The 18,419-nt window shown below is 64.3% G+C and overlaps 3 protein-coding genes across 8 annotated transcripts in view; 2 read left to right on the plus strand and 1 right to left on the minus strand.

Annotated features, from left to right (window-relative positions):
• The window catches only part of Exoc3l4 (exocyst complex component 3-like 4), a 15,183-nt gene extending 1,315 nt beyond the window's left edge, over positions 1-13,868 (plus strand). For 2 of the 6 annotated variants that reach the window (XM_005410771.2, XM_005410770.2), the window contains exons 2-12: positions 3,732-4,144; positions 4,704-5,355; positions 6,001-6,130; positions 6,274-6,396; positions 6,619-6,719; positions 6,867-6,947; positions 7,950-8,064; positions 8,404-8,523; positions 8,607-8,759; positions 9,187-9,308; positions 10,131-13,868. In XM_005410771.2, the coding sequence (XP_005410828.1) occupies positions 3,748-4,144; positions 4,704-5,355; positions 6,001-6,130; positions 6,274-6,396; positions 6,619-6,719; positions 6,867-6,947; positions 7,950-8,064; positions 8,404-8,523; positions 8,607-8,759; positions 9,187-9,308; positions 10,131-10,377 (2,241 nt within the window). In that variant the 5' untranslated portion in view covers positions 3,732-3,747 and the 3' untranslated portion in view covers positions 10,378-13,868. Of the gene's footprint in view, positions 1-2,923; positions 3,265-3,372; positions 3,454-3,731; positions 4,145-4,703; positions 5,356-6,000; positions 6,131-6,273; positions 6,397-6,618; positions 6,720-6,866; positions 6,948-7,949; positions 8,065-8,403; positions 8,524-8,606; positions 8,760-9,186; positions 9,309-10,130 lie in introns of those variants that run through there. The other 4 variants (XM_005410766.2, XM_005410767.2, XM_005410769.2 and 1 more) reach the window with 4 other exon arrangements.
• On the minus strand, positions 13,790-17,203 carry LOC102016421. The gene is made up of 3 exons (XM_013507821.1): positions 17,195-17,203; positions 16,340-17,128; positions 13,790-13,975 (listed from the first exon to the last, which is right to left on the minus strand). The coding sequence occupies exons 1-3, from the start codon at positions 17,201-17,203 to the stop codon at positions 13,811-13,813; spliced, it is 963 nt and encodes a 320-aa protein (XP_013363275.1). The 3' UTR covers positions 13,790-13,810.
• Positions 17,204-17,859: 656 nt separating this feature from the next.
• Positions 17,860-18,419, plus strand: part of Tnfaip2 (tumor necrosis factor, alpha-induced protein 2) — a 13,540-nt gene continuing 12,980 nt past the window's right edge. The window contains exon 1 of the mRNA XM_005410765.2: positions 17,860-18,155. The gene's annotated coding sequence lies outside the window, so the exon portion shown is untranslated. The remainder of the gene's footprint in view (positions 18,156-18,419) is intronic.

Genomic DNA, 18,419 nt, shown 5'->3' on the forward strand with positions numbered 1-18,419 from the left:
CCAGCCCTCCGCCCTTCTTGTACTTTTCATTTTGCTTTATTATTATTATTTTTTGTCTTTTTGAGACAGGGTCTCACTATGCAGTTCAGGCTGGCTTTGAGCTCACTTGGTAGCCCAGGCTGGTCTTGAACTCACAACGATTCTCCTGCCTCAGCCTCCTGAGTGCTGGGATTACAGGCGTGCACCACCACGCCCGGCTTGTACTTCTCATTTTGACACAAGGTTTTACAAAGTCATTAAATTGCCCCGGTTGGGTTTGAATTTGTGATCCTCTCGCCTCAGCCTCCCGGAGCATTGGGATTGTTACTTCTGGCTTTGAAGGCTGGGTGGGAGAGCAGCCGGGGGGACTGGGAGGAGGATGAGGTACAGGGACAGTGGGCCTGGGTAGAGGGTGGGTGACATCCACACCTGACTTCTCACTCGCAGCTTAAGCAGCCAGGGTGGGAGTCTCCAAGGATCACGCTTCGGTGTGCTCTTCCCACTGCCGCAGCTTGCCCTGCAGTGCTGTGGGCCCAGCCTGGACAGAGTGGGGCCCGGGCCCAAGGCCCAGGGCTCAGGTCACCAGGGCGTGCAGGGCCACAGGCTCCGGCAGCACTGAGCGCCATCAGGACTACTGCCTTGCTACACCCAGGTCCATGCGGACACTGGACAGAAAGCGCCAGAGAGCCCCATGGGTGCCAACAGAGAGGAGCGGCTTCGCTGGGGACCCCCAGAGGAGGCTAGTGGGCACCAGCTCAGCAAGCAGCCAGCTGGGGGACGAGAGGGTGTCCCTGACGCAAGACAGTGTGCTGCTCCCCGCCTGTGCTCTGGGGTGGGAGGCACAGGCCGGAGAGGAGGCCGGTCCCTGCAGGGACAGCCCTGAGTGGCCCCAGGCAGAGCCCTGAGGATGCCGGGGAGGTGACCACCGAGTCGTCCTGCAGCCCAGTCAGACGTGGAAGCAGAGACAGAGGTCGTGAGGGCTTGGAGCCACCAGGGGAGGCCCGAGGTGGCATGTGCAGGTCGGCGAGGCCCGTGAGGCTGGGGTGCATATCGTCGGAGCCCCCGAGGTGAAGGCTGGTGGGAAGTCAGTGGCTCTGAAGGCAAGTCTCGGGGTACACGGGCAGTGGAGGCAGTGAGGGTTTAGAGCAGGATGGGGTGATGTGGGCAGCTGCAGGCCGAGGTGGGCTGGCTGCAGGTTGGGCAAGGACTGCAGGCCCCTCTGAGTCCCTCCCCACTTCGGGCCTTCTGCAGGGGCGGAGCGCCCTGAACCCCGGCCCCACCTGCCCCCAGCTGGAGCTGGATGGACTGAGGCGAGACCCTGCCCCTCCTGTCTCGGCCTCCCTACCTATGAGGCAGGACACAGACACCCCAATGCTGTCTTGGGGACCTGGTGTGTGTCAGGCATTGGGCAGGGCACACAGGTGGTGCTTACTAAGCGTGACTTCCCTGTCACAAGCCAGACCTATCACTGGACAGGGTCCAAGGAGGCTCAAAGTAGGGGTGAGCCCAAGCCCATTCTGTACCCGTGATAAACTGCAGTCCACTGACTTCTATCGCAGGCAGAGAAATTGCAGGTGCATCCATGACAGACACAAGGGGTTCATTAGGCAGAATTGTTCTGTTTTGTTTTTTGAGACAGTGTCTCCCTATGTAGGTCAGGCTGCTCTTGAACTCACTCTGAAGCCCAGGCTGGCCTTGAACTCACAGCGATCCTCCTGCCTCAGCTTCCCAAATGCTGGGATTACAGGTGTGCACCACCACGCACTCTGAATGTGCACTTTTAAATTCTGTGAGCCCTCAGGAGAGAGGCACACGGTTCCTGGCATGAGGATGTTTATTTGGAGAGGGCTGGCAGAGGCCTCACATCACCCAGAAGGACAGTGGCCCGTTTCACAGCTAGGAGCTGTTTTTCTTTTTTAAGATGGGAAACTTGGCCGAGGATACAGCTCAGTGGCACAAGCACCTGCCTGGCATGCGCAAGGTCCTGAGTTCGATTCCCGGTACCAAATCAAAACAAAACAAAACTTTAAGATGGAAAACTTAAGTGTTCTTTGAATGGTCTGTTTCCTTATCTTAAAACCAGATTCCTGCTCTTTACCTTCTCAGCTACACCAGTTTATGGCCTCACAGTGTCCTTGAGGGATCGGGGTGAGGGGTCTGAAAGGAAAGAACGTCAGTCAACCCAGCGAACCCGAAAGGGTGGCCTTGCAGACTCACTGCAACCCCTCCCACTGCGAAAACCTTGCCACCCCTGCAAACCCGGAAGTTGCAGCCCTCTTAAAAGGCTGCTTTAGTCACGGCTTTCCTTGTCTCCTCCTCCCTCATCTTTATTCCCTACGTCCAGCCTCAGGCCCACGTCCTCCTTGCCCTCAACAGCGGGTGACCGGGAGCCAGAGCCCCACAGGGGCACCATGGGAGCGCAGGGACAGAGGCCGGGAGGCCATCGGGGCAGCCCCCTCTGCGTGTGGGTCAGGCCTGAGCAAGGCGGCGTCCATGAACCCTGGCGCCAGGGCAGGACGATGACCTGTGACCGGGGCGGGGCAGATAAAGCCCCATCAATCGCTGGGTCCAGCTCCCCTGCTGGGCCTCCTCCCAGCTGCCCAGGGGCCTCCAGAGCCTGAGGAAGGCAGACCAGCCAGCCCCAAGGGCAGTGTGTGAGGAGAGTAGGTGAGGGTCAGCCCCCCATCCACCCCAGGGAACTGAGGCTTGGGGAGGGACATCTCCTACCCATGTCCCAGGGTCTGGTGCCAGCTCCAGCCTGGGCTGTGTGCTGGGGCCTGGGTGGCAGGGAGCTGGGGAGGGGCTGGGGCGCTGTCACTGCTGTGTGTGTGACTGCAACAGGTCTGGCCTTTCTTTTGGCCTCAGTTTCTCCAACAGTAAAGTGAGACCTCGCTGGCGAATGCCCTCCCCCACCCTGACGGGTTTGCACAGTGTGATGTGCAGATAGGTCTCAGGGGCTGGGATGGCCCCTCCTCCTTCCTGTCCTACCCTAGCAAAAGCCAGAAGAGCAAACAGCCAGGCTCCGGTGGCCCCCACTCCCTCGGTTCCCTGGTCCCACTCTGTGCCATGGAGGCCCAGGGAGCAGGGGGTCAAGGGGGACAACACAGGAAGTCCCCCAGCCCCAGTTAAATATAGACTGAGGCTCCTCCCACGACCTTCCCTGGGCTCCTGTGGGCTGTGGGAGGAGCAGGGTGGCCTCAGCCTCTGGCTCTGTGACACCGGGCAGGCGTGGGCTCCACAGAGTCCCTGCCCTCCTGCAGAAGCAGTCCGCCTTTTGGGGAAGGGGTGAGTGGGGTTCTGAAGGGCAGGGCAGGGGCTTGTGGAGGGGGCTGGGGCGTCTGAGCCTGAGAAGGCCCGGATGTGGTCATTGAGCCCTGCCCTCCTGTGGCTGAGGGTAGAGCTGGGCCCCAGGACCCACAGTGCAGCTCCCCGCTCCAGCTCTGCAGGAGGTCGGGCCTGGGCAGACCGGGTGAGGTAGGCACCTGGGGAGACCCTCTCTGGGGGTGCTGTCAGTGCAGGCTCCTCGATGGAAGAAGTACCTGAATCCCAGCGCCCACCTGCAGCCTGGCACAGGTGCTCTGGCCAGGGCAGGGGTCTCCTCTGATGCGTCCTTTCTGGTAGCTCAGGATGATGCTGCTGCTAGGAATCCTTCCCTGACCAGCCCTTGGGTCTGGTCGAGCCCCTGGGACTCTTGTCCCCTCGGTGGCACCAGGGTGCCCTCCAGGCCTTCTCAGCCTCCCTCTCATCCCCAGATCTCCTGCTGCTGAGATGCTGTCACCACAGAAGGTGACCCCTGGACCAGAGCCCCAAAGCCCCCGGGAGTCTGGGGGGCCGGCGGCACCAGCCTGGGGCACTCAGCGGTCGATCAGTGTGGTGGAGAACAAAGACCACCACGTGGGCACCATTCGGGGCATCCTTCATCGGGCCCGGTCCTGGGCGAGCCCGCAGGGCCCCACCCGAGCGACTAAGGAAGACCCAGGCCGGCGCCACCGAGCCTCCCGGAGATCCCTGCTCCTGTCCTTGCGGCGAATGGTGGACCAAAGCCCAGCAGCGGGCCAGTCCCAGGTCACGGCTGTGCAAGAAGAGCCTTCTGTGGTCAGCAGTGGTGATGCCAAGCAGCAGGCAGCACTGCAGGTGGGGCCAGAGGAACTGCAGCCGGAGGCAGGTAAGGGCTTCACGGGCCATGCTAAGCATGGGGGGAAGCTGAGACAGAGGGGGCACCAGCTGAGCCCAGCCTTCCCAGCTCTCCCACACCCTTTTTCCTGCACAATCGAACTTCAAGTTCTCACAGCATCTTAGCAAGGGGACCCCCCAGAGAAAAGCGGGGCTCAGAGTGGTGAAGTGACTTGAGTCTGGGACTGGGATTTGAACCTCCGTCTCCACCACTGTAGAAGTCAAGGACCTTGGGTGTGGAAGTGTCAGGGAGGCGGCAGCGCAGGCGAGATGTTCCACCTGCACAGCGGCAGGTGGCAGCCTGGGCACTGCAGGGCACGCCCAGCCTGAGCTCTGACCCTATTAGACCTGAAATCAGCGCTGCCCAGGAGGCCAGGGAGCAGCTCCCTGCAGGCGGGGTGGCAGGAGTAGCGGGCAGAGGGACGAACCAAAGCGCTCTTTGGGTTTTGGTTGGACCCAGGCTGTGACTCTTGGAGGCTAGGGGAATCTGGGCCGGGCCCAGGGTCCTGGGGCGGGTACCTGTCCTCGCCCCTATTTCACTGCCCCCGCAGAAGGCAAATCCGTGGCCGACCTCATCACTGAGTGGCAAGTGATGGCGGCGTTCAAGCAGCTGCGAGGCCTGGAGACGCGGCTGGTGGCCGAGAAGACTTCAAACCCCGTTGAGGACCCCACGGACTACGTGCGGCGCGTCATGGACGTGTCCCTGCACTACGACCGGCTGGCGAACGAGATGGGCGCCATCGTGCGCGAGACCCTGGCCCCCGAGGGCGTGCCCGCGGCGATGCTGACGGAGCTGGCGCGGGTGGTGCGCGCGGAGGAGGAGGCCCACCCGGCACCGCCGGCCGGCGGCGACATCCTGCTCACCCCGCGCCACTGGCGCAGGCAGTGGGAGGACGCGGTGCGGCGGAGCGCGCGGGAGCGCGTGTGTCTGGCGGGCGCGGGCGCCACCCCTGGGGCCACGGAGGGCGAGCCCGGCCTGGCCCAGATCCTGAGCGAGCTAGGTGGCGTGGTTCGCGGCGACCTGCAGAAGGTGCACCGGGAGGTGCGGCCCGCGTACGAGGTCGCCGGCTTGCCCGCGTGGGAGACCTACCTGCGCGCCTTCCACGCAGCGGTGGGCCAGCGCCTGCAGGAGCTCGCGCGCGATGCCCGCGGCTGCGAGCAGCTCTACCTCCTGCTGGATTGGGTCGCCAACGTCTATGGCAGGTGAGGCCCGAGGCGGGCCACGCGCGAGTGGCGGCTCGTACGACCCACCCGGGGCTTGCGGACTCGCTCCGGGAGCACAGCGCAGTCTTGGGCCGCGGCCGGCGCCCGAGAGACCGGGGAGTTCGCCATGCTTCCCTGCCCTTGAGGCGCTGATGTGTTCCCACCCCAGATCTTCCCACGGGGCCACCACGCGCGGGTTCCCAGCGGAGCAGGTGCCTGTGCCAGCATTAAAGGGGCGCCTCTCAGGGCAGGACACCCCGCGGGCTCGCTCACTCCCCCTGTGGAAGGGCACGGCTGCTGGGAGCTGCCCCTTGCGCTCTGCTGTGTCCAGGCCACAGGCCTCCGGGATGACGGTGCGGGCCCACGGGCAGGAGTGGGCCCCCTGAATACCGCTGGACGGTGACTGCGGAGCTATGTGGTGTTGCGGGGCTTGGGCCAGGCTTGGGCGCTCGCCACGCAAGCGGTGGAGGTCACCCGAGGCGGCCTGGCAGGGGCCCATCTGGACAGCTCTTAAGCAGGCTGAGCGGGCACAGCTGGTGGTCAGACGCTTCCGGGAGGTGCTGGCCCAGACCCCCAGGGCCAGGGCTGCGGCGGGCTGCAGACGTGGGGGAGGCGGGGCTGTGACCCGGCCGCCCTGCCCCTCAGCACCCTGCCCGCTTCCAGCCCCGACTTCCTGGACGCCCGGGACCTGGCACTGCCTGAGGAGCCGCTGCCCCCGCTCCTAGCGCCCGACGTGTGGGCGCAGCTGGAGAGCGACTACACCCGCTTCCTGGAGGTGGGGCCGGCTCCTGCAGGCAGGCGGGAGCCGGGGGTCTGGGCGGCGGCGCGGCCTGGCCTGTGAGCGGGCAGGGTGCTCATCCCCGAGGCACAGGAACCCCCTCCTGGGAGGCCTCACCGGGTCCAATCCCCCCTCCCCAGAGCAAGATCGCAGGCTACTTCGACCGCATCTTGCAGCTGGAGCAGAGCGGCTGGGCGGCGTCAGGGGGCCCCGAGGAGCTGCAGGGCCGCTACCGCGCGCCGCTGTCCACGGACATCCACATGGTGCGCGGCGGGGGCCCCCGGAGTGTGATCATACCCGGTTCTAGCGGTCCCCCCGGGAGCTGGTGGAGCCGGGCGTAGGGAGGTGACTCTCAGGTTGGGGCCCCTGAAAGCTAGAGCGAGACCTGCGGCAGAGCGAGTGGGCCGGGTCCGCCGCCGGCCGCCAGGTGGCAGAGAGGGCGCCGGGCGGGGACCCGCCGCGCCCAACCGTGCTGTCGCCCCCAGCTGGTGGCGGAGCACGTGAAGGCGTCCAGCGCCATCTCCGCCGAGCTCGAGGCCACCACCCTGAGGATCTGCGCGCGCGAGATCAGACTCTTTGTGCCCAGGTGCGCGTGCGTCCCCGGGGCTGGGGGGCGTGCACCCCGGAGGGCTCCGAACGCTGCACCACAGAGAGAGGGGCCCTCAGCGCGAGCCTGGAGTCTGGGTGGGAACCGACGAGAGCGCTGTTCGAGGTCTCTGCGTGCCCTGCCCAGGTTCGAGAAGGCTTTGCTGGAGTCGGGGGCGGCGAGCGAGCCCCGCTTGGGCGCCTACATCAACGCCTGCGAGGAGCTCAGGTGCGTCTTGCGCCTACGCCGCACTGCCAGCAGGGGGTGCGCGAGCTCCCGAAAACAGCGCGGAGGCGGAGTGCGCGTGCGTCATGGACCGAGGGGCTTGGTTCCGTGCTGATGGAAAAAAGCCTGAACCTGGGTGACAAGGGGCTGGTCCCTTCCCTAGTGTGACCCGCCCTGACACCTCCAGGGGCCGTGCCCTCCCCGTCCTACTGGCACAGCGCCTTCCTCAGCCCAGCAAAGCAGGTCCCCGGCTGTCACAGGGCAAGGGGGCCCTGGCCTCACCCCGGGGTCTGAATCCCCCAGCCCCTGCGCAGCCCTCTGCAGACCAGCCTCAGTGTCCCCCTTTGCATATGTGCCTGCTGCTAACGGGAACACTGGCTCCGGCCGCGCTGGGCTCAGATCCCCATGCTGCCAGGGAGAAGGCACTTGGATCTCTGCCCCTCTCTGCTCTTCTGACACCTGGGGCCGAGCCTCTGCCCCCAGGCCTGAGCCTCTGCGCCCAGGCCCCAGCGCGTGGGACCCCACGCCTGGGAGGACCCGGTCCCTGCCGGCTCTCTGCCGCCCCTGCCAGGTGCCAGGATCTGGGCGGTGCTTCACCGGGTGCATTTCTCCCCCAGGCCCTGTGCCCTGCTCCTGTGGGAGAGTGAGGCCGGGCGCAAATGACCCCCAGCCATGCACCCAGCAAGTGCAACCAGGCCCGTGTCTGTGCCAGACTCCCCAGCACGACCAGGCGCGCGCCTGCAGCACCTCGCTCCTCTGTGCCAGGGGCTGAGGGGGCAGCAATAGGACCTCAGCATGCCATGCCATGTCCAAGTCTGTCCTCAGCTTCCTCAACAGTGAAATGGGGACGCTGTCGCCTTAGAGGGCAGGGATGGAGCTATGGTCACATTATAGTCTAAATGAGTGGAGCTGGTACAACCCCAGCCTGCAGGCCTTTGTGCTGCGCCTTGCTCCCCAGCTTGCTCCCTTGTGCCCACCTAATCACTTGTCCGGGCCCTTCACCAGGACCAGTCTGCTGGCCAGGTTCCCAGGAATGCTGGAGGAGCTGGAGAAGCCCCTCCTGGCCGCTGTCCACAGCTTCCAGAAGCACTTGCTCCAGGGCCTGCAGCGTGACGTGCAGGTGAGAGGAGCAGGGCTTGCTCTCCCACTCTCTGTGCCCGGCAGGCGCCTTCTGCTGGCTGAAGCCCAGGGCCCAGGGCCCATTCAGGGGCGTGTGTGTCGGGATGGGGTGGGGACTCAGGTGTCCGGGCTAAGAGGGGGCGTTTAGGAAGTGCCTGCCTTCCCACTGCAATTCCCCCGCCAGGACCCAACCGGGGGTGGTGGCGCAGGGTCCCTTACAACGGCGCTCCAGGTGTCCCGAGGGCACATAGTGTTGCCTGGCTGGGAGGGGATGGTGGCGCAGGGTCCCCAGTGGAGGCAGAAGGGTGCTCAGCGCTCACTCCCACACCCCCGCCCGCAGCCACTCTTCAGGTCCGTGTTTATCAAGAACTGGCTGACACAGGACACACTGGGTCCCCTCATGGACAAGGTGAAGGCCTTTGCATACCACCTCACACTTGTGGCCCCGCCAGTGGCACAGGTATGGCCGGGAAGGGTTCTGAGCCAGCATGTGCCCAGGGCTTAGTCTCTGACCCAGCCATGACCGTGACTGCACCCGTCCAGGAGACGCTGCAGGAGGTGCACAGGTTTGTGGTCCGGGAGTACCTGGCGCAGGTGCTGAGGCCGAGCGTGCGCTTCCGGGGCGAGGAGCGCGTGCGAGGCGCCCAGAGGATGAGTGAGGACGCGCAGGCCATCAGCGAAGCCTTCCGGGACTTGGTAGGAGCCACGTCTGGTGCCGGGGGACTCGCTTCCGCCCTTGGTTAGCGCCCCCATTCTCAGTTCTGCTCACCCGGAGAGAAGTGGGGGGCAGTGAGTGCGCCCTAGTTCTGCCCCCGTCTCCACCACGCAGGGCCCAGTGGGGATGGGCTGGGCGGTGGGCGCACTTGCAGACATTGGCGTAGTTTGGGGGCTCAGAGGAAGGACAGAGGGACGCAGCCTCATCTGGTGGCCAGGCCTGGGGCGGCCCCTGCCCACCCAGCTCTGATCTGGGCCGCTGCCTCCACTTGGGGTGCGGTTCCAGGCACATTTCTGGCTCAGGCCTGGGCTGCACATCACGAGGACAGAGGACACCAGTGCTGGCCCCGGGGCGGGGAGACGCCCATGGTGCTGGATCTGCACAATCCCAGCCTCCCTGTGTCCTCAGGGCTCTGAATCCACGTGGCTGAACCAGGCCATCCCCTGCGTGGCTGAGATCCTGGGAGAGACATACAAGGACGACATCAGGCGGCACCTGGAGACGCTTATCCGGAGCTACCCTGACATCAGGTCTGAGCCCACCTGTGCCCCCACGAGGGCCTGAGATGCACCCCAGGCGCAGTGGGCAGGCAAGGAGGGAAGGGTGTGTTCAGTGGGGTCAGACGGGGCTCGAACCCTGCATGGACCTGTGTGTGTGGCATCAAGACCTAGCTATGTGTGTAAGGCACCCTTGGGCCACAGGCCAGAAGAGGCGCCCCTCGCACATATTCCGGACCATTTTTCATTAGTCCCCCTGGGGTGAGGGGCACACGCTCCCTGGAATTAGGGAGCAGGTGTTACCCCAACCCTGACAGCAAGTCCTACCAAGGGTGGGAGGCAGGAAGCTTTGATCCTGGGGTGGGAGGGGCGCTGTGAGTCATGGAAGCCCATGGAAATCCCGGTTCAACCCTCCCTGGGGCTTGGACATTCTGGAATGGGGAGGCCGCAGAAAGCCCCTGGCCCAGCCCCTTCCCCGGGCCGGCTACCACCAGGGAGAGTTCCCTGCCCTGGTCCCAGGCGGGCGGTCTCCAGAGTGTGGATCAGAGGCATACCATAGGTTCCCCAGCCTGACGCGACCCTGACCCCTGGGACTCCGTGGGTACCTGTGTGCCTGTCCCCTCCCCTGTGTGGTCTGTGCCTTCGAGGCCCAGCCACCCACTGCTACAGCCCATGGCCCACACTGCCACTGCCTCCCCAGGAGCACCCTCCTGACCCCCACCGCCCTGGCCTCCCTGACCGAGCTCCAGGAATGCTGCGTGACTCATACTTCCTCTAAGCCCGGGGTTCCCGGCATCCAGAGGGAGGCTGGGGGTCAGGGGTGTGCCCTGCAGTGCGCCCATCTTCCCTCCACAGGCGCAAGCACGTGCTGGCCATCCTGGCGCTGCGCAGACTGGGCCACCGTCGGAACCGGCACCTGCTGCAGCACTCGCAGGGCCTGCTGGGGGGTGGGAATGGGGCTGCAGGCGCAGAAGCCACCCACAAGCGCGTGCTTTTTGAGGAGATACTGGTGCCTGTCTCCATGGATGTGCTGAGCACCTGCATCTACTGCTCCCCAAACAGAGAGGGCCTCCCAGCACCCTCCGTGAGGCCTGCACCCTGAGCGAGGAGCCCCAAAGTCAGTGGGAGCCCTGCCCCCAACTCTGCAGCCCAGAGTTGTCATGGAATATTTATCCTTAACCGTGTTTGGCTGCTCAGCTTGGAGGGGGAGGATGAAGGCATCTGAGGCATTTGTGGGGGCGCTTGGGGTGGTTTCCCCATCCATCCTGCCTGCCAGGGAGGGCCTGCTGCTTCGCAGCCCCCGCCACCCCCAGCTGAGAGCTCAGGACAGAGTATTTATTCTAAAAATAAATGTCAGTTAAACCGGTGCCTCCCTACCCAGGGCCAGGCCAAGCTGGCTGCTGGTGGAAGGCCTGGGTGCACCTGCCAAAGGCCTCTGCGCCCACCGCGCCGGTGGGAGACGGGCAGCACGAGCCGGAAGGCCCTCAGCAGAACCGTCCTCCGTGGCGGGACCCTGGGCCCACATGCTGTGCCTCACCGCAGCAGCCCAGGCCTGGGGGCCAGGAGAGTGAAGGCTTGTTCTGCCTCTTGAGGTATTGGGGTTGCACAGGGGAGGGACTTCCCAGCAGTGGCAGTTGTTGGGGTCCTGCAGGGGGCTGCCCAGGCCGTGTTGGGGTGACCCGTAGCTGGTGAAGTCTGTTCAGATGTGCACCTGCAAACCCCCTTCTGGCCCGGCTGAGGGCAAGGCTGCAGGGAGCCCGTTTGCGTTGGTGGTAGAGTGGGGAGCCTGCAGGGGAAGCCCAGGCTGGCACCCAGGAGCCCCCTGCCTGGCCCTGGGAGGAGGGCCAGGTACCTGCAGGTGACCAGGGCCCCGAGCGCTGGATGGACTTTCACCTCCAGAGCACAGGCTCAGGGTCCTGAAGGCTGCCCTGCAAGGTGAGTGGGGGCGTCCCTCTCAGCTCCCCCAGCTCTGCCCCTCTCATCCCTGTGGGGCGGGGGCAGCATCCAGGCAGATCTGCTGCCCCTCTCCGAGCCTGGCCTGGAACGCAGGGCCAGGTCTGAGTCTGCTGGGCCCGTGGCAGACAAGCCATGTGCCTGGGATACTCTGTCCTCTCTGGTCGCAGGTGCCAGGGCAGTGCCTTCCTGCCAGTGGTTGTGCCAGGGCTGGAGGCCAGGGGCAGGGCAGGGGAATATCCAGCTCTCCCTGGCAGGGGCGGTGAGGTGGGCAGGAAGAGGAAGTGGAGAGCTTGGGGTTCCCGGGCTCCTGGGGGTAGGGTAGGGAGTGTGACTGCCGGCGCTGACAGGCAGTCCTTGGCCCAGGGAGAAACAGGCTGCCATAACTGGAGTTTGGGGGTAGGACGGGCACGTCTGAGCGTGGAGGAGGGGTCTGCAGGAGGGGCAGGGGACTCACTGGCCACGCTGTCCTTGCCCAGCCCCACTGTACCCCTGGGGGCCACTGGTGTCGGGTGGGAATGGCCAGCAGGGGCTGGCGGGGGTAAGGGAAGACTCATCTGCCTGGCCCCAGCCAGTTCTCCCCAGGGAGACTGAGTCCCAGCCCCACGGTAAAGAAGCAGGAGGTTTTGGGGCTGGGCTCCCAGGGCAGACTGGGTGGCGGCAGGAAGGCTGTCTTAGTGATGTAGGAAAGCTCCGTTACCTCAACGTGCCTCCGTTTTTCCAAATGTGAAATGGGTGCTTTCAGCACCTCCCAGGTTTGGAGGGAAAGGCAAGAGCCAGGTGTAAACCAGGCCCCTGGCCACCCTACCACGCAGTGTTCCAGGCACCTCCAGAGCGCTGGCCTGCAAGGAAGTCAAGAACGCCCTGGGTGCAGCCCCGCCTGTGAGCAGGCCCGGGCCAAGCAGATGACTGGTAGGGAGAGATGGAGGCCGGGACCCGCCCGAGGCTCAGGACCGTCTTTCTGAGGGTTTCTAGACCTGGAGACGGGAAGTCGGGTTTCCTGACAGGAACTGTGTGCACACGCAACACTTGCGCGTCCTGCAAGGAGCACCGGCATGTGCCCTTGCCTTGCCTAGCGCTGGCAGTGGCCGTGACCAGCACTGGCCTCCTCAGGCCGCATACGGGAAGCAGGAGGCAGCAGCAGCTTCTGAGAGCACCACGGAAGACTGACGGCAGGGGGCTGTCCTGTCCGCATGTGGGGGCTGCTGGCCAGCCGGGTCCCCGAGGCTCTGCACAGACCTTAAGTGCCTTCACGGTCGTTGTCCAGGCCGAGCACAGAGGTGGGAGGTCTGGCTGCCGGACTTGTCGGCCAGTTGTCTGGCTGATAAGTGCGTGCATGTGTGTGTGTGTGTGTATGCGTGCACGCGCATATGTGTGTTCACAGCATTTGCCAGCCCGGCTTGGAGGGCTTGCCAGGGGACCGCGTGCCCAGCACAGAGCAGGACAGTCCCCAGCATCCTCTTGGCCCCTCCAGTTCAGAACCCAGCCTCTTCCCCGCCCCTGCGGGTTCTCTGCTCCTCCCTCTTCAGCTCCCAGCCTGGCTCCCCACGGCCTCTGGTATCCTGGGTCCTTTCTGGACTGGGGTTTGCTTCTGGCCCTGAGCCGGGGCCCCACTCTGTGAGCACCATGGCCCGGAGGGCACTGGAGGAGGTGCGCTTGGCTTGTGGGGTGAGGCGCTGTGCGCATACCTGCCAGCCCGGGACAGTGTGGGTGGCAGGAAGAGGGGACCGGACCGTCCACCCAGCTCGGGCTCCCAGGCCCTCCTGTCCCCCCTGTCCCCAGGCTCAGGCCTAGGCCCTGCTGGCATGTGCTATGCCACACTGGGACAGCCTGTGGGAGGTGGAGGCTCCAGGCCTGCACTAGGCCCACCTGTCCTCCCCTAGATGACGACCTGCGCCGGCCCTCCTGCGACCAGTGTCCGCGTGCCACGTGGACAGTGCTCGCTGTGGAGGGTCTGCCTTCAGAGGTTCTGGCACGGAGGGTGTGCTTCAAGAGGCAGCCAGCGTGTCCCACAGCCTCTCCCTCTTCCTTCCTTGCCTGATGACCTCAGTGCCTTCCCTTCTGGCCCTGGCCCTCTGCAGGCGGATTCCTGGGGACAGCACCCTCAGTGGCTGGCGGTGGCTCCTGCAGAGCCCCTCACCATGGTCCAGGTGGGGGACAGGACCTGCAGGGTCCCCAAAGCTACCATCCATCCCCAACCTCACTTCTTCCTGTACACACAGAAACCCCTTCGGGACTGCAGCCAGCCACCAGCCACCGTCATCCACCCTCTGGGCAGGGAGGGGCAGAATGGACTCCCCAGGGACAGTGTCTTCCTGGGGGCCCCGGGAGCTGGGCAGGGGGTCTGTCTGCTGGGAGCCGCTCCCAGTGCTGTCTTGGGACAGCCGTGTCGGGAGCCTGGCGCTGCTGTGGGTGTCCCCATCTCAGCCCAGCCTGTGCCCCTGCGATCCTGAAACCCTGGGGGGAACGGAGCTGTGAACACGCCGTGCCCACCTCAGTCCTGTCCTCTCTTGGGCCTTGGGGACCTGGCAGTGCTGCAGGGGCCCCTCCTCCTTCCCGGATGCCCTCCTCAGCGTGCATTTTTAGCTTTGTGTCCCGTTGAATAATAAATTCACACGGATTGTGTAAAGGCACGTTAAAGACACACGGTGAAAAGTCTCCTCCTTACCCCTCCCAAGTGGTGTTTCCCCGCCAAGAGTGAGATTTCTGGTCTTGCTGGAAGTGTCCTTGGGGAGCCATCCTGATCTCTATAAAAATAAACCCATGATGAGCACAAGGCTCCTGTCCGACAGAGTCCGCAAACACTGCAAGCGTGGGGCTGGCGCAGGAGGAAGTCAAGGTAGCACCCGCTGTTTCTGCACCTTCCTGCTCCCCAGGGGTTCAGGGCTGCTGTGAAGGATCAGCCTCAGCTCAAGAGGCCCTGGCTGGAACCCAGCACTGTGTCTTCACAGCTGGTCAGCCCTGGGGAAGTTCCTCCACCTCTCTGGGCTCTGCCTCCCTGTGCAAAATTGGGTGGGAACGGAGAAAAGGCTGCCATCCCTCGGAGTGGCCTGGCCCAGGAAGCAGGCCCTGCACACAGCCCACACTGCCACCCCCACGCCCGCCAGGGGCAGGGACTGCGGGCCCCCCTTCAGGGAGGCCCAGCTGCATCTGGGGCAGCTCCCTCCCTCCCTGTGCTCTTCTAGCCGCTGGACACTCCCAGAAACAGCACCTGCCACGTGACCAGCTGTCATTGGAAGCACCCAGGATGGGCCAAGACAAGCTGCTTCCTGGAAATCACGCCGGCTCAGAGAAGAGCCTGGGTACAGCTGGCGCAACAGGAGGTTTTCTTGACATCTTTGCTCACTGCAGAGAGCCCCTGTGTCAGGCTGGGCAACCTTGGATGCAACCCATCCCCGGGCTTGGGAGGAAAGCCCCCCGGCCCAGGGCTTCCCCCCAGCCGCCACCGCCAGGCAGCTCTCCTGCCCTGAGCTCCTCAGAGGCACTGGGGTTGGGTCCTTCTGCCAGGGCCCTGCTTTCTCTGACATGGCCAGCTTCAGTGCAGGAAGGACCCAGGCTCATGGACCCCTCAGATCCAGGCCTCCTCAGCCCTCACTTTCCCCATCTGCCAAGTATGAAAAGGAGTCTTGGGCCAGACTTCCTGTGGGAAGATGGGGAGAGGGCCAGGGATATAACTCAACGGCACGAGCGCCTGCCTGGCAAAGTGCAAGGTCCTGAGTTTGATTCCTGGTGCCAGAAAAAAGGGAAGATGGGGAGGGTGACAGTACACAGCTTCCCACTGGGCAGGGCACTGCCTGTCATATGTCCCCTCTGGCCAGAGCCCTGGAGGCAGGAGCATCCTGAGGGTGTCCTGGTCAGCTGTGTTATTCATCCCGTGATCCCAGGGCAGTCAGCAGACTCCAGCCAACGCCGGCAGCAGCAGTGAGTGACCCTGGGCCGGTCACTTCCTCTGTTGGGAAGGCTGGGGGCAGCAGGCACCCTGGCCTCAAAGCATCTGCTTCCTTATGAGACTCAGTTTCCTTGTCCATGGCCCTGACCAGGGCAGTCAGTGAGCGCAGCCAGGAAGTTCCCAGGTCTGGGAAGGCCTGCGAGGGACTGGGAGGCTCCGGGTGTCCAGAGAGCAAGGCCTGGGCAGCGGGAAGTGCAAGTCATCACGCAGAGGGAAGTGGGTACACCCCAGGGGCTGCTGGGGATATCCTAGTGCACTCTGGCCTTCCTCATGGGAGCCCACGGGGCCAGCAGCCAGCACCCTTGTGCCCAGGGCCACCACTGAGCCTGTGGCAGCCTCCCACTGTACCCAGGGCGTGACTCGAAGCTCCCAGCACCCTGCCCACCCTGATTGGCTTCTAAGCACGCCCCGGCCGCAGTCACTTCTGCCTCAACTTCCCCTCCTTATCAGAGAACTTCCCCTGTGCTGCCTTCTCAGATTGCCCGGACTGTGTGGGGAGGGCCAGTAACGCGCAGCCCTGTGCTCCCTCTTGCCAGCCAGGCGTCAGCGGTGGGGCCAGCTCACCCTCCCTGCCCTGCCCAGTTAATTGATTGAAATCAACAATAAAGATGGGGAATTTTTTTTTTCAAAGATGTAAAAGGAGTCCGGTGTGGTGATGCATGCCAGTGATCCCTTAGGAGGCTAAGGCAGGAGGATTGCAAGTTTGAGCACAGCCTGGGTAATTTAGCAAGACCCTGTCTCAAAATTAAAAAATAAAGGGCTGGGGATGTAGCTCTGTGCAAAGGCTCTGCGTTCAATATCCAATAGTATTTTAAAAAAAGAAAAGCGGCGGTTGCGGAGGGGGGAAGACACTACTTCTAATTCTCCAGGCTAAATTCTTCCCTGTTCCTGACTTAAGTATATACCCAGCTGCAACGCAGGCATTGAGCAGCATCAGAGGAGCAGCAGTGTGGTCCGGTGCAGCTCCACTTCCGACGGGCACATGATCAGACCTATCTGTGCCTCAGTTTCCTCATCTGTGAGAGGGGACGGTACGCAGTACCCGCTTGGTAAGATTTTCCGCGTGCAAAGCACCTAGAACAGAGCCCGGCCCCTGTGCCCATCCACACAGTCCGCTGTGCACCCCAGGGGTCGAAAGCAAGGTCGCGAATGATTTGCACACCTGTTCACAGCAAAACCGTTCATAGTGGCCAAAAAGTGTCAGCGACCGAGATCTTGGGGAGGGACGGCTGGCACGTGTCTGCGCCCGCAGTAGAACACAGTCCAGGCCTAACGGGAGGGACGCTGTGACACAGCCTGCAGTGTGGGTGGACCCAGCCAGGAGAGGACAAGTCCTGTGTCCTTCCCCTTGCTGGAGGTCGCAGGAGTAGACATCAAGGGTCGGTGGCTGCTGGCCACGGGGAGGTCTTGGGGGGGCACTGTCTAACGGGGACAGAGTTCCAGTCTGGCAGGGTGGACCAGCTCTAGGGGCGGAGGGTGCGGCGGGCTGGAGGGTTACATGCAATGCAAACGGCCTGCGTGCCCCCGACACTGGACTGGTGACGTGATGGGTAAACCAATGCTGTATATGCCTCGCCACAATTAAAACCAGAGTGGGCAGCCAGTGCTCAAGCAGAAGGGGCCCTCGTGTCCCAGGCCACAGGCAAGGAGGGGACCACGTCTCCCGGCCACGTGCCGCCTCCACAGCTTCAGTGCCGGGCTGCCCCTGCCCTGCCCAGCCCCGTGGAGGTGGGAGTGGGCAGGACAGTGCCTGACAGTCCCTGACTTCCTGCCCGGTGCAGCTCTGGGCTGGCCGCTGGCTGCCTCTGCAAGTACAGGCCTCTGGGGGGCTGCCGGGAGGGGACAGAAGAGCGCCTGCCCTCCGGGCCCTCCTCCTGTCCTGTCTCCCCACCTCCCGCCTCCATCCAGCTCCATTTTCAGGTTTCCCTTGTGCTGGGGGTGCAGGTGGGACCTTCGACCCTCAGGCCCACTCAGAGGGGGGAAGTGCCAGGTGGCACACAGGGGCCGGCAGCATCACCCTTCCCATCCTGACTGCTGCCCTGGGTAAGCCATGGGCCACTGGGGGACAAGGCTGGTGGCCCAGCACCAGCCCCACGGAGCCCACACTGACCAGGGTGGGGCGTGGACTCGGATCTTTGGGGTCCCAGACCAGAGTGTTCCCAGCAAATTCCCAATCTGTTTGGGATTAGGAGGGGGCGGGTGGAGGGAGCCGGGCAGCGGCTGTGGGATTGCACAATCATCTCAGGAAGGCCGGCAGCTTGAGTTCTGCTCCCCTTTGGATGAACCCTGCTGGGCCAGGCCCTCAGGCTCCCCATCTGTGCCCTGGGGAGCAGCGGAAGGCCCCAGCCTGGACACTGTGGCTCCAGGGCTTCGCCTGAAAACCGTCATCCGCGGGGCCGCAGGGAGAGCAGTGAGGGCCTGTTTTAAAGCCACCCCTTGGCAGCCTCTTACCCCACCCCACCCCCGCCTCCCAGGGCCAGGATGGACGCCTGTCCAAGTTGAGTCCTGGCCCCTGGCCACCACTCCAGGGAGAAGGAGGAAGTTCACAGTCCCTGGGACGCCCCCTGAGCACAGCCCCCCACTCAGCCACGCCTCTGCCCTCAAAGACCTGTGGGGGGAGGAGAGGGGCCAAACAAAGGCGGGCGGGGGAGGGGGGCTCCTGCGAGAGGCAGAAGAGGAAGTGGGTGCCAGCGGGAAATTCCTGAATGACAGGATCCAGAGAGCAGCAATTTTAGGATGTGAACTCGAGGGGCGTCGCCCATAGGTCCCCCTCATGCCCCGGCCCACCCCTCCGGCCTCCGAGGCCCCGAGACAGACCCTGAGAGTGTGTAGACGGGAAACGGAGGCTAGAAAGGGGTAGGACCGGCTCAAGACGGCGCTGGGCAGGGCGAAGTCGGGGTCAGGTCTGAGCTCAGGGTGCGTCCGAGTGTCTGGACCCAGCGCCCAAGGTCCTGTCCGGCTCTAGGGAACCCATAAAGGTAAGGGGCTTTGTGGGCGCCCGCAGGGGCTCCCAGCAGTTCTGCCCGGCGACCTCGACAGTCACCTCACCCTCCGAGCGCCCCCTTCCACGCAAGGCTGCGGAAGCGCGAGTTCCCAAGGCCTCGGGGTGCCGGTAGTGGAAGCCTCGGCAAAGGGGCGCCCCTGGGCGGGGAGGGGAGGCGGGGCGCGGCCGGCCAGGCAGCCAATCGGGGGCCACGGCGGACAATGCCCGGCCGGCTGGCGGGTCCGCTGGTCCGCGGGTT

Source organism: Chinchilla lanigera, unplaced genomic scaffold (assembly GCF_000276665.1).
Source record: "Chinchilla lanigera isolate Chin_1 unplaced genomic scaffold, ChiLan1.0 scaffold00137, whole genome shotgun sequence".
Taxonomy (NCBI): Eukaryota; Metazoa; Chordata; class Mammalia; order Rodentia; family Chinchillidae; genus Chinchilla; species Chinchilla lanigera.